Source organism: Panicum virgatum, chromosome 2N, assembly GCF_016808335.1.
Source record: "Panicum virgatum strain AP13 chromosome 2N, P.virgatum_v5, whole genome shotgun sequence".
NCBI lineage: Eukaryota > Viridiplantae > Streptophyta > Magnoliopsida > Poales > Poaceae > Panicum > Panicum virgatum.
Window position 1 is genome coordinate 27,361,015 of NC_053146.1, and position 12,668 is coordinate 27,373,682.

Genomic DNA, 12,668 nt, shown 5'->3' on the forward strand with positions numbered 1-12,668 from the left:
ATAGATTTGACCAGCATCAATGGATATTTGATCGATCACACTTAGGCCCCGTTTAGTTGCGCTCCGTAAAATTTTTGAAAAAGCATCTTTCAACATTTGAAGTACTAAACATAAACTAATCACAAAATAAATTACAGAACTCGTCTGTAAATCGCGAGACGAATCTAATGAGTCTAATTAATCCGTCATTAGAGGTTGTTTACTGTAGCATTACTGTAGCAATTTAGCTTCTGATTACGGCCTAATTAGGTTCATTAGATTCGTCTCGCGATTTACAGGCAGCAGTCGTAATGCGTTTTTTATTTCGTCTAGATTTAAGTCTTCATGCAGGTGCCGAAAATTTTTTTTGGAATTTTGATTTTTGTAACTAAACACGGCTTTATTCCAAAGGAAGTTCACCGTGAATATGTAAATGACTGTAATAAGCCTATTCCCCTAGTTAACTACTCTCTGAAATTCCTGACATATGGCCAGAACGATCCCTCCGAATCAACAAATAAACTCAAACAATTAAAGCTCAATCCATACCAAACCAGCCTATTGTGAAAGAAAAACCAAACCTAACCAGACCAACTAGGAAGAATAGCGCGCTTCGCCGTGCCCAACAGGCAGGTAGGAACAGGGTGGAACCCATCGCTTGTCTATTGAAGTTGGTTTGAGTTGGTTCTGCCTTGCGCCTGAAAGAATTTAATTTAGACTGTTTACTTCCTACACGATACTACCATATGTTTAGGAGAAAAAAGGAAAGAGAAAAGATATTTATAAGAAAAGTAGAAAAGAGAGAACTGATTGGATAAACTATCATATTGGAATGGTTAAAATCTACTGCTCTGCCCTCTTCTCCCCGCGTTCCCCGGGCAAAAACTGGACGCGTGTTGCGCAGCGCTTCATCCTTGGTCATGTTTGGTTAGAGTGTAGAAAAGTTTTGATGAGAGAGAAATGAAGCTTTGACCACTAATTAGTGGTATTAAATAAAGTCTAATTACAAAATTACCTCCACAACTGCGGTACTGTAGCAGTTGCTCTAGCTAATGAGGCCTTTGACCATACGATTAGAGGATGATTGAGCGCGGTTACTGTAGCATCACTGTAGCCAATCATGATGAAACTTGGCTCATTAGATTCGTCTCGAAAAATTACACCCATTTCTAAAAAGGTTTTGCAAATAAACTTCGTTTAGTACTTCATGCATGCATTCGTCTTTTTGTGCAAAAGTTTTCGTGGTTTTAACCAAAGCCCTTGCCCCCGCTCCGCTTGTGCCCGTGGAGCGCTTGCTCTCTGCCGGTGGGGCCGCGTCTGTCATGGGCCCGTGGTGTCAGCCGGAGGAGGCGGAGCCGGTTAGGAGAGAAGGAGAGGAGGCGCGCGGATCTGCTCTGTCCTTGGATTCTCTGGCAGCGAATCCGAGTGCCCACGCCGGAGCCGCGCGCGGGGTGGGCGAGCCGCTGCGGCGCCTCTGCTGTGCCCTAGGCCGCTGCTCGGTGGGCCAGCAGAGGGGGCCGGCCGCTCCGTGGGTCGCCGTGGGACACGCAGCGTGCGGGGTGGGGCGTGCCGCGGCGGCGCCTGTCCGCCGGAGGTGCGGCGCCCCAGGCTTGCTCCTCGGTGGGCTAGGAGAGGGGCCGGGGGCGCTCGGTGGGCGGGCCAACGCTCGGGGTGCGGCGGCGCATGTCCGACGGCCGTGCGGCGCCTCCCGTGCGGCTGGGAGGTGGGCCACCGCTCAGTTGGGCCCACCTGCCAGCGGGCGTCCTTGGCATGTGGGTGCGGACGGCAAGGAGGCGATGGGCACAGCACACCAGCCGTGCCGCCTGATCCGTCCAGGCCCCCCGTCGGAACAGGGCCCAGGCGGCGACGCACGGCGTTCTTCGTCGCGCGGGCGCTGCACGCGAGGACGCCCCCCGTCGGAGCAGTTGCCGAGGGCGGCCAGTCCCATCGGCGCGTGCTCCCGGGATTCGATGTCGTCGAGATAAGTTCCCCCTTCCTGCCACCATCTCCATATCCTTCCCTCACTTTTTTCTTCCTTTCGCCCAGTTACGAACCCTGCCTTCCTCCTCCCGTTTCCCCACAGACCCCTGCGCCTTGCTTCCAGATCTGTGAGCTCCAGCTCTTTTGCCTGCTGCTCTTTGTGCTGCATTGAATATGCCGTGCCAGGACCTAAACTGCCAGGTGTTTGCTCTTCCGGTGCAGGTGCAGAGGCGGCCATGGATTCGGTGACCTACGTCCAGTGCAGGCAGGTCCGCAGGTGGCCCAGCTGATCTTGATTTGAATCCTTCCTTTGCTTGATCTCATGCCGTGGATATTGAGTGAGCATCTAATTCTCTTATCTATGCCTGCAGTAAGCTTGTTGGATTACGTCAGCAGGATCTCAGGTGAGTTTTGCCTTCTCTAGGCCTTTTTGATTCTTTATGTCCGCTCCTTGTTGTGCTTTGCATCTCAGGGTGAGTTTGTCCCACCTCTTTTCCTTGCCATGTGTTATTAGACGTCTAATCAGATAACTGATTTTATTCAAGTTCTTGCTTTAGTATCCAGTAGGTAGGGATTGTGATGAGGTGCCTTTCTTATGTATTGAAGCTAGGTATAAATTGTTTGAAACATGAAAGAGTGAATATTTAATGTGCTCCTGGTTTGGTGTGCATGTCCTCTCTTAGTTTTCTTGTCATGGCCATCTCGGTGAGCTGAGCTCACTGTGAGAAACTAAGAAAGAACTTTTCTTTTTTGGTTCCCTCCTAAGAGGTTTGCTTCATCCATGTGATGTTTTTCAGTAAAGTCTTAGCATCTCCTTTTCAGAGAGCTAGGTAGCTAACTGAAGCTGACTGCTGAATAGCAAGAGAAAATTTTAACTTGTCCTATTCATGGCAAAATTTTGCAGTGATTTATATCTTCAGAACCATTTCAATGTTGAGTGGAGCATAAATATGCCCAGTGTTCTTCCCTTTCCTGTTTAGCATGACCAGAGTTAAGTATATGCACTTAGGCAAGAGCAAGCAAACTAACAAATGCAGACTTGCATTTTCTAGAGTACTAATTGGCTAAAAGAGATGATTTTGTTTTAGAGTGGAATAATTTTGTGCTGGCAGCTTCATCTTTTATTGCTGATTCATCGCAAATTTTTGCGGTGGTTTATATCTTTAGGACAATTTTAGTATTGAGTAGAACACAAACCTGCACTGTAGTTTTTCCCCTCTCCTGTTTACCATGACCAGAAATAAGTATATGTACTTGTGCAGAGGCAAACAAACTAAAAAATGCAGATTTGTATATTTTACGGTGCTAAAAGACTAAAAGAGATAATTCTGTTACAAAATGGAATAGTTTGGTGATGAAAGCTTCCATGGTTCCTTTGCACATAGTAGTGATATTTACCTAGCACAATTTCAGTTTTGTTCCTTTGCAATTAGAGTCAAAACTCTGCAGCACCAGTGCCAAACTGCAGATGGCTATGTAGAGTTGTGTGATTCAGGCTTGCATTCAAATAATCCAGTCCAAGAACACTACTTGCATTATGTAAACTACTCATATATAGATATACGCACTTAGCTTTTCTATTTCTAGGAAGTATTACATATTACAGTATCTTTTTTCATCATGTTGCTCCTGGTTCCTATAAGCTCACCTTATTGTTTCTAACATAAGATCTTTTCTACACTTTCCTCGGCAGTGTTAAGGCCGTATATGAGCCAATTACCTGGATTGATGGCGCTACCTCCTCTCAACAAAAAAAGGCTGCTGAAGAGAAGAAGGTGTCTGAGATCTTGAATCTGAATCCATTTGAATGTTAGGTACTATTGTTACTATAAAATTTCATATGTGCTGTGCATCTGATCATAGCATCTTATAGTTTCTCTTGTGCAGAAAAAATGAGTTCTTGGTTACGGTAACATTAAAGAAAATTGATGATTCATGGTGGTACAATGCATGCAAGAAATGTATGAAAACAGCTAAGGGTCATGGTGATTCATACAAGTGCACTAATCCTAAATGTGGTGCCATTGGAGTGCCCTATCAGAGGTTAGTTTGTCGCTGCTACCGTTCGCTCCTTATCTAGCATGTGTTCAGGCTATTTTCTAATAAATCTAACTCTCTAGGTTCAAGCTATCGATACTTGCTGGAGATGAGACTGGTGACACTGATTTCATTCTTTTTGGACGTCAAGCTCAATGGCTTGTCAAAAAAAAAAACAGCTGATACCCTTGTGGCTGATAACCCAATTGGTTTTAACCCAGATGAACTTACAAGGCTTCTCGAAAAGATTTTCACATGGAGCGTTAGTTTTACAGACAGCACAACAGACTCACACAAAATCACCTTTTAAGTTAATGCAATAGTGGGAGAGGTGAATGATGGTGGTGCTGTCATTCCAGCAACACCAGGAGCACCCCAAACATCATCTACTATGTCCTCTTTGCTTGCTGCTACTGAAGCTAGCCTTCCCTCAAACACCACACCAACTAAAATAACATTGGGTGTTCCTGAGCCAGCAGACACTCCACAGAGTATAAGGAACAATGCTCATGATCAGGTACCTGCCTACATCTAGCATTCCATGTCATTAGCTCTTTGCTGTTATGACAGCTGCATTCGTGCACTTAAATAAACTTAAATGTAGCAAGTGGACGATGCTATTCCCTTCAGTTGCATTACTTCCTAATTTTTGGTATAATTTGACATAGGATAAGACCTTGATTGCTGCTCCAAATGCACCTGGTAATTCCTCTACAAAGACACAAAAAAGCACTACAAAAAAAGGTTATCCTCAACAACCACATCTATTTTTTACTTCTGCCAGTTCATTGTTAAACATAAAACTCATATATGTACTTCTAGGTCCCGTCCATCCCCTAGGAAGAAAGTTGCTAAGAAGCTATTTACTGGTGAAGAAACTGCAGATGACGGTGGTGGCAATGACAGTGGTGCAGCCACCTCTAGCCAGAACAGGTACTTAGCTAGCTACTTTCATCAAGGTCCTGCATGTGACAATCAGAGTACTCTCTTCCAACTGGGATCTTTGTACCATTTATGCTTTCAAATAAGTTCAGTTTATACAAGTACAAAGTGATACAACCTAGCATTTGAGGGGTAAAATCATTCGAGCTGCATGCTTAGGTCATACCATAATCAGAATAATGCTTTCGTTAACTAAGCAATTAAGCACAATGTGGCATTTTATGAGAAATAAAATCGAAACAACCACATGACTCCAGTTCTATTTTGTTGATCTTTTTTAATTAGCAACCTACCTGCCTGTTTTTAGAAACCATTTAAGTAGCAGATCATTTGGAAATTGCACTTACATCTCCATAACACATGTTAGACATTGATTTATTATCCTTTTGCCGTCCAAGCAGGGATGCATGAGCAGTGAAACTCATGTTGATTCTGTCTCTACCAGTTGCTTTTTGTGTACCCTTTGTCTGGCAAGAAGGGTCCGATGCTTAGGATTTGGAGTCTGCATAGACCTCATCTCGCAAACTGTGTAGTATGGTCAGTTAGTATTCTAAGCTACCAGCTAGGTTGTTTGGTAGCTATGGATACTTGTTGTTGCATGTTGATTTATAGATGCCTCAGATGTGCTGTAATATTGCTGCTCCAAATGCCGGATAGACACCTACCCCCTCCATCCTGAAATGTAAGTCATTTTGCTTTGTCCTAAGTCAAAGTAGTCTAAGTTTGACCAAATTTATAGAGAAGAATACTAACATCTAAGACATCAAATAAGTAAATTAAGAAAGTATATTTCATTGTTGATCTAATTATTCTTATTTGACATTCAAAATATTATTATTTTTTCTATAAACTTGGTCAAACATGGAACAATTTGATTTAAGACAAACCAAAATGACTTACATTTCAGGATAGAGGGAGTATATATATATCCTGATGGCAGGATAAATTTGTGCTTGGATTGAAACATGGTGATTGGATGTGTTGTGATGTTCACGATTGAGATGCCAGACAAACACCATAGGAGAGTCTGGTGATGCGGATGTCTTGTAATATTCACTATTCAATTGCCGGTCAGACACCTAATGGCTAGGATAGTTTGGTGCTCGGATGTGTTGTAATATTTATAATTCAAATGCCGGATAGACACCTATATTAATCTGTTGATGGTGTGCTTGCTTCTAGATGTGCTTCTGTATTATGGCGCATATAGTTTGATTATCATGTTTTATTGTCTTTTGGTTACTGATATTTTATTAATCAAATGGTAATCAAACGGTAGGGCGCTCATCGCCCGCCGAATGTTCTAGTGCACTAAATGAAGGCCAATTTGGCCAATGCCTGGTCAATACTATGTTGAAGCGTGAATACTGATGACAGTTATGTGCTTAATGTGCTGCTTGCTGATCAATTCTTAGAAAATAAGCAATGTACATTTTGCTTGGATCAGGCCATTTTGCACAGCATATTCATGCAGCTCAGCTAGCAAATGCTTATGCAAGCATGTAGTTTAGTCATTCCAAGATATGTTAAAAGCATAACATACTATCTAATACCAGTATATTGCATGACAGCATCCTGTTTTAAGTCCACAACCATATTATTACATCAAGCTAGCGCCCACAAGAGCTGGAAACATATTGAGTGATAGATATATGGTCGCATTTATCAGACAGCAAGGGAGAAACACTGGAGAAAAAAAGAAAATCTTCATATTTGCACCAAAGAAGAGCTCCATGCTATTTCTTCCCTTGCCTTCCGTTCCTACCAGAAACCATACAGAGCCATATACACATGGTCGCGGGTATCAGTTAGCAAGGGAGAAACACATGAAAAAGAAGGGTCAATCTTTCATATCTGCACCAAAGGAGAGCTCCATCTTATTTCTCCTCTTCTATCCCCTTCCTAGTTTTCTCAAGCATATATAAGTCAGCACATGAGAACCAATCGAACTAACAAAAATTTTCGAAATGCAAACATCGTTGATGGGCATAACCTGACACCATGTTCCTAAGCACACACATGATTTCTGCAATACTGAAACTTTCTATAGGACAAACACAAATGATCACCGCACATCATTTGCTTCAGTCCAAACCAACCTACCTGTCATTTTTAGTTGGCAAATTTGTGCTGAAAAAAACAACATAATAAGTTCATGTAAAAGTAACCTCTAGGGTGAAAATTTTAACAAATGCATACTCTTCCATAAAGGATCCACTACGAATACGACTCATCCATAAGAAATTTGAATCACTGATATGAACAACTACAATACATTACCTCTTTATGGTGGCAAAGATTCAACTTTTCCAGACTGGATTAACTATGCAGTCTGTCAAATTAAAGAGCGAACATGGACAAAGATTCAGATTTTCAGACTGGATTAACTCCATAGTATATCAAGAGGAAACATGACATCTGAGTCTCTACAGTCTTTTAAGACAATCTTCCCTCCCAAAATAAAAATACATGTTACCTTCAAATTTATATAGGCCTAGGAACAAAAAAAAAAAAATGAAAATATCAGTAGTTGGTCCAGTCCAAGGCTGGTGTGAAGATTGAGGAAGGAACCCTGAGCAGGTCGTCTGGACAAATCTGACAAAGAAAAAGGTGCACAAAATCATGAGGAAGGTGCCACATTTTCACATCTAAGCAACGGCACCCATCCATGTCTCTGCAACTAAAGCACATCTAGAGCAGGAGCTGGAAGTAACAGCAGAAGGCAGGGACGAAAGGATAAGGGAGCGACGAGGACCAAACCTTGCGGAAGTAATTCAGTCATTCGTGGTTCTAAAGCAAGGCAGGCCGAACGCACCCGGGCCGCGGAGGGATCAACGCGTGACCAGAGGCAGAAAGAAGCAGGACAGCAGCACGAGGCACAGAGGGAAAAGAAGAGTGAGCGGCGAATCTAAGAGATCCCAAGCATGAGGCAAGAGGCTGAGGATGCACCAAACGGAAATGAAGAAGGCAGGAAAGCTCACCGCGCCCTAGAAGGAAGGGAGACACGGCGGCGCCGGTGGTGCAAGTCAATTCGCCAGCCAGCCGGCGTGCCGGTGGCCTCCAGCAGCCGCTGGAACCCCGGATCCGGAGGCAGTGGTGCACAAGCTCCACTGCATGCGCCTGCAGCTGTGGTTGGGAGGTGTTGTGCGTCGTGGTGGCCTCGAGGTCGACGCCAGATTCGCCGCCGCTACCCCGGATCCACTGCTGCGCCGCCGCTGCCACCTTGGATCCGGTGCCGCTCGCCCCCATCCTCCAGCTGCGCTTTGGCGGAAGCCCTTGCCGCGCGCCCCTCCGCGCGCCGCTTGTCCCCCTTCCTCCCCGGCTGCTGCATCCGCTCAGCGCGACGCCGGCCAGGCTCCTACCCCTACCCCCACGCCCAACCTCCACACCCGGGCGCCGCCATTGCTCCTCCACCCTAGCAAATGGTGGAGACGGTGGTCACTTCGGCAGCAGGCACGGCGAAGGCAGTTGGCTGCGGCCCGGCTGCTTCCCAAAACCTACACCGCCTCCACCAGAGCGAGGCGAAAACAAAAAAGGGGCGGAGCGAGAAGCCGCGGCACCCAGCGGAGACGGGTTCAGGGGACCCCGCTTGGACCCAGCCGAAGGCGAGGCGGTGCGGCAGGTCGGCGCACGCGGCATCCCACGAAGATGGCTCTGGGGGACCCCGGCGGGGCCGAGGCGCTGCGGCTGCGGGACGTGGGTGCGGCAAAACCATGGGCCGCGTCGGGCATTTCTGTCAGGGGCACGTGGCACGCTGGGAGCAGCTGGGTGCTCCCAGGGTTCCCTCTCCACGGTGTATAGAAGTTTGAGTAAAGGCATCTCAACCCATTTGAAACTGAGCAAAAAGAACCCAGATAGCAAAACCAGACCATTAAAACTGGGTGCACCATGAAACATTACCAGCTTGAGTTGGAAGGCTGTTTTCAGGGAAGAGTTAAGGCTGAGAAGTTCCAGTTTTTCTACACTTTCTCCCCTGGCTTCCAGCCTGTGTAACCTCCTCTTATATACTATAAACCTACTTTTTATGTATTAGAAAATGAATGTTTTGAATGGTTGGGGGAAAATTAACGGCTCACGTCACTCGATCCAATGGTTGGAAAGGTGGAGACACCAAGAGGCACCAAAATGAAAGGCACCCAGTATGGACCCGGTGCATTCTAAATGGTGAGCCATATGCACCGGGTGCATACCGAATTTGTGGGACCCGTATCGGAGAAGATGAGGTGGAATAATTATCTTTTCAAATTTTTTTATTTGATTCCCTAGAAAATGAAAGGTAACCAATGTGGAAATGCTCGAAAAATGTAAACCGTTGCTGATTGAAAAGAGATAAATTAAAGAGTAAATTGCATTAGAGGTCATCAATTATATTATATATGTGCAAATAGGTTGCCATTCTATGATACGTCAACCCATCTATTTCACGCTACCATTATTGACAATTGCGGGTCCGCCAACTTTTGTCAATAAAGGTTTTAAGAAGAACGCTGCCTTTTGTAAGTGCTGCCCACCTCATCCTGTAAGTGGTCCAACGAAAATGCGACAGGCCCGGTTCATGCATGTGGCACCAACTTGTGGTTGTCACGCCTTTATTTGACGATCGCATTTCCTTGCAAGTGCCGATGCTTAGTGCTCCAATGAACAACTGACTCGTTTTTTTCTGCTGCGTTTACATAAATGTACTTAACCCTCAGTTTAGCAATGTACTCCTTCCATCCTAAAATATGAAGCATTTTATTTTCCACCCTAAAATATAAAGCATTTTATTTAGTTTGTCCTAAGGCAAACGATTTAGTTTGTCTACCAACTTTACAAGAAAAATGCAATAATATTATGTCAAATAAGAATAATTAGATATATTATGAAATATATTTTCATTATTTAGTTATTTGGTGTGTTAATTATTCTCTATAAATTTGGTGTGATGGCTATTTTGAACCGGCGGTGATAGGATGCTGGAGCAGTGAATGGATATCATCATAAACAAAATAGGCTCGGTTTGCTTTGCCACCTTTATTGTGTTGTCGATCTTTGCACCCTAGGCGTTGTAGTATCTCTTAGCAGGTTTAGTTCTGGTCTAGTCTAGGTTTCATGGGTCGTCTATGTATCCTCCGTTTTTCTTACTATTCTTGTTTGTTGTACGGGTGCCACTTGCTTGGTGGTACTTTATGTCTATCTTAATAGACTACCTGTTAAGATTTTGTAACGGTCGTACTACTTTCTTCTTAATGAAATATGTGCTCAGGCACATTTACGAAACAAATAGGCTCGGTTTAGTTAATAAGTACACATGCCTATTGTTATTTAAAATGTTTGAACATATTAACATGTATGAGCACCAAATAAAAAGTTTCCACATACTCCCCCATCTCCAAATATAGCTACTTCTACCATTTAAGTTTTGTCTCATAATGTAGCTTCCAAAATGTATTTTTTTATATACAAGGTCTAAAATGTCCCTCCTTGAATGAAAATTAATTATGATAGGTAGATCTGGATACAAGTTAAATAGGAAAGTCATAATTGCATGGTAACTAAACTAGGGTAATATAGATTTTTTACTCTCTAATCTTAATCCCTCTAAATTTTTTTAAAAATAGTTACTCCCCCATTCTAAAATAAGTGTTGTTTTAGAAAATTTTAGACACATTACTCATTCTAAGAAATGACTTTGTTACCCCTAATTACTTGTTGCAACTTTAATTGAAAACTATGTTATTTATTTGGTTTTTTGGATCCTCAATGAATGCATATGTATTAGAACTATAAAAGTAGCATCTACTATGTTCCTATACATTGTTTTCTTGGTATATGGTATTGTTTTAATTGGATGGATACAAGCTAAAATAATATATATTTTTGAAAAAAATTGAATGTTAAAACAATACTTATTTTGAGACGGAGGGAGTATATTATAAGACAAAGTATATTATATATATGAGCACGAATCTTCAATCCATAGCTCTTTATTACTTTTCATCGATGGATGCTAATTCAAGTTGTTTGACTTTTGCACATTATTGTAGCTTCTCCTACCATATAAACAAAGGAAGCTGGTGTGGTGGCCAAGTTCCGCCCAGAGTTAGTGCATCAATACTAGCTAGAGACATAGGACAATGAGCCTAGTGTTGAGGAAGTCCTCACCCGTGGTGGTCAGGCCATCGCCGGAGCAGGTGACGATGAGGGGCACCATAAAACTATCGTCCTTCGACAAGAGTCTGAACAATTTGCCGAACACATCGTTGCTCATGTTCGAGCATCCAATCCACAACGCTGCCGGGACCATACAGGCCGCCCTGTCCCGAGCACTAGCCCATTACTACCCTATTGCTGGTCGCATCATTGCAGGAGGAGGAAGCAGCGGCGGCGGCGACGACGACGTCTACATCGAGTGCAACGACGAGGGCGTGGCATTTGTAGCGGCATCCACCTGCCACGCCCTGAAGGATGTCATCTGCTTCGACCGATGGCCGGACGCGAGGAAGCTGCTCGATGAGCTTGTCGACGTTGTCGTCCACTACCCAGCCATGGCCTGTGCCCCCCGTGACCCTTTGCTGATGATGCAGGTGACCGAGTTCTCGTGCGGCGGTCTCGTCCTCGGGGTGACCTGGAACCACGGCATCGCCGACGGCGTCGGGATGGGCCAGTTCTTGCAGGCCGGCGGCGAGCTCGCCGGCGGGTTGCCATCGCCGTCGTTCGCGCCGGTCAGGTGGGACGGTTCGCTCCCAACCCTCCCTCCCTCCATCCTGGATGCGGAGGAGCACATGCTGAGCCTAGATCCACTGAACGGCGATCTCGCTACTCTGGACATCACCATCCCGTTGACATCGATTGACCAGATCAGATCTGACTTCAGCGGCAGATTCCATGGCCAGCCATGCACCACGTTCGAGGCGGTCCTCGCTGTCCTGTGGCGGTGCCAGACGCGAGCAATCAGGCTCGATCCGCAGACCCCAATCCTGCTCATGTTCGTCGCCGATGTGCGCAAGCACGTCGGTGCTAAGAAAGGCTACTACGGGAACTGCACCATCGATCAGGTCGTCGTGGCTACTAGCAGCGCGGTGGCGGACGGAGATGTCAAGGATGTAATCATGGCGATCAAGCACGCCAAGGACCAGATACCTAGCCGGCCGAAGATGACGACGGGTCAGCACGAGCTCTGCAAGGTGCCTGCGTACCATACCATGATGGTGTCATCGTGGCGGAACCTTGGCTTCGACCAGATGGATTTGGGGAGCGGGAGGCTGGCGAGGGTGACGACCTCCGGGAAACATATGCCACCAGCATCGGCCGCGCAGGGCTTTCTGTCCAGTGGCAGGGATGGGGTCAGTGTGCTGTCGGCCTTAGTCACGACACGGACGCTTTCCTTGCAGAATTAGACAAGTTTATATGAGATCTACCTTAATTTCGTTCTACCATGCCTTTTCTGCCTCTTGTAATTTTATAAGTGTCATGCCTCTCGAGGTTTAATATTTCTCGGGGTCAAACTTTAAACCATTCGGATCTGGAGTTCTGGACCAAACCTTTTCATATGGGCTTCCTCCATTCTTTCTTCCGGGATGCTCCATACACTACCACATAACCACACATCGGTCCTTCTCATTAGTCCCGGTAGATTTTGGGCCAGGACTAAATGAGGCATTAGTCTCCGGGTCCAATGTCACCTATCAAAAGGGACTAAAAGATCCTAAAAGTTCCAACACCTCTCTATCTCTACGACTAAAAGGAAC

At 45.1% G+C, this 12,668-nt stretch overlaps 1 protein-coding gene across 15 annotated transcripts; it reads left to right on the top strand.

Moving 5' to 3' along the window:
• The first annotated feature begins 1,302 nt into the window (after positions 1 to 1,302).
• LOC120660171 (acyl transferase 15-like) lies at positions 1,303 to 12,468 on the top strand. Of its 15 annotated transcripts, none has more exons than XR_005669400.1 (10): positions 1,406 to 2,087; positions 2,182 to 2,236; positions 2,331 to 2,363; positions 3,653 to 3,773; positions 3,847 to 4,002; positions 4,080 to 4,513; positions 4,665 to 4,740; positions 4,819 to 4,929; positions 5,384 to 5,620; positions 5,846 to 6,121. XR_005669400.1 is itself a non-coding variant. In XM_039938569.1 (9 exons), the coding sequence occupies exon 9, from the start codon at positions 11,055 to 11,057 to the stop codon at positions 12,315 to 12,317; it is 1,263 nt and encodes a 420-aa protein (XP_039794503.1). In that variant the 5' UTR covers positions 1,305 to 2,087; positions 2,182 to 2,228; positions 2,331 to 2,363; positions 3,653 to 3,734; positions 3,847 to 4,002; positions 4,080 to 4,513; positions 4,665 to 4,740; positions 4,819 to 4,929; positions 10,965 to 11,054; the 3' UTR covers positions 12,318 to 12,468. The 15 variants fall into 15 exon arrangements, 11 of the variants coding, with proteins under 11 accessions (XP_039794501.1, XP_039794502.1, XP_039794503.1 ...); XR_005669399.1 differs by having other exon boundaries at positions 1,418 to 2,087; positions 5,340 to 5,620; XM_039938569.1 differs by lacking the exons at positions 5,384 to 5,620; positions 5,846 to 6,121 and adding an exon at positions 10,965 to 12,468 and having other exon boundaries at positions 1,305 to 2,087; positions 2,182 to 2,228; positions 3,653 to 3,734.
• The last annotated feature ends 200 nt before the right edge of the window (positions 12,469 to 12,668 follow it).

Coding starts and splice junctions, on each gene's coding strand:
- LOC120660171 (XM_039938567.1), top strand. CDS start 11,055: ATGAGCCTAGTGTTGAGGAAGTCCTCACCCGTGGTGGTCAGGCCATCG.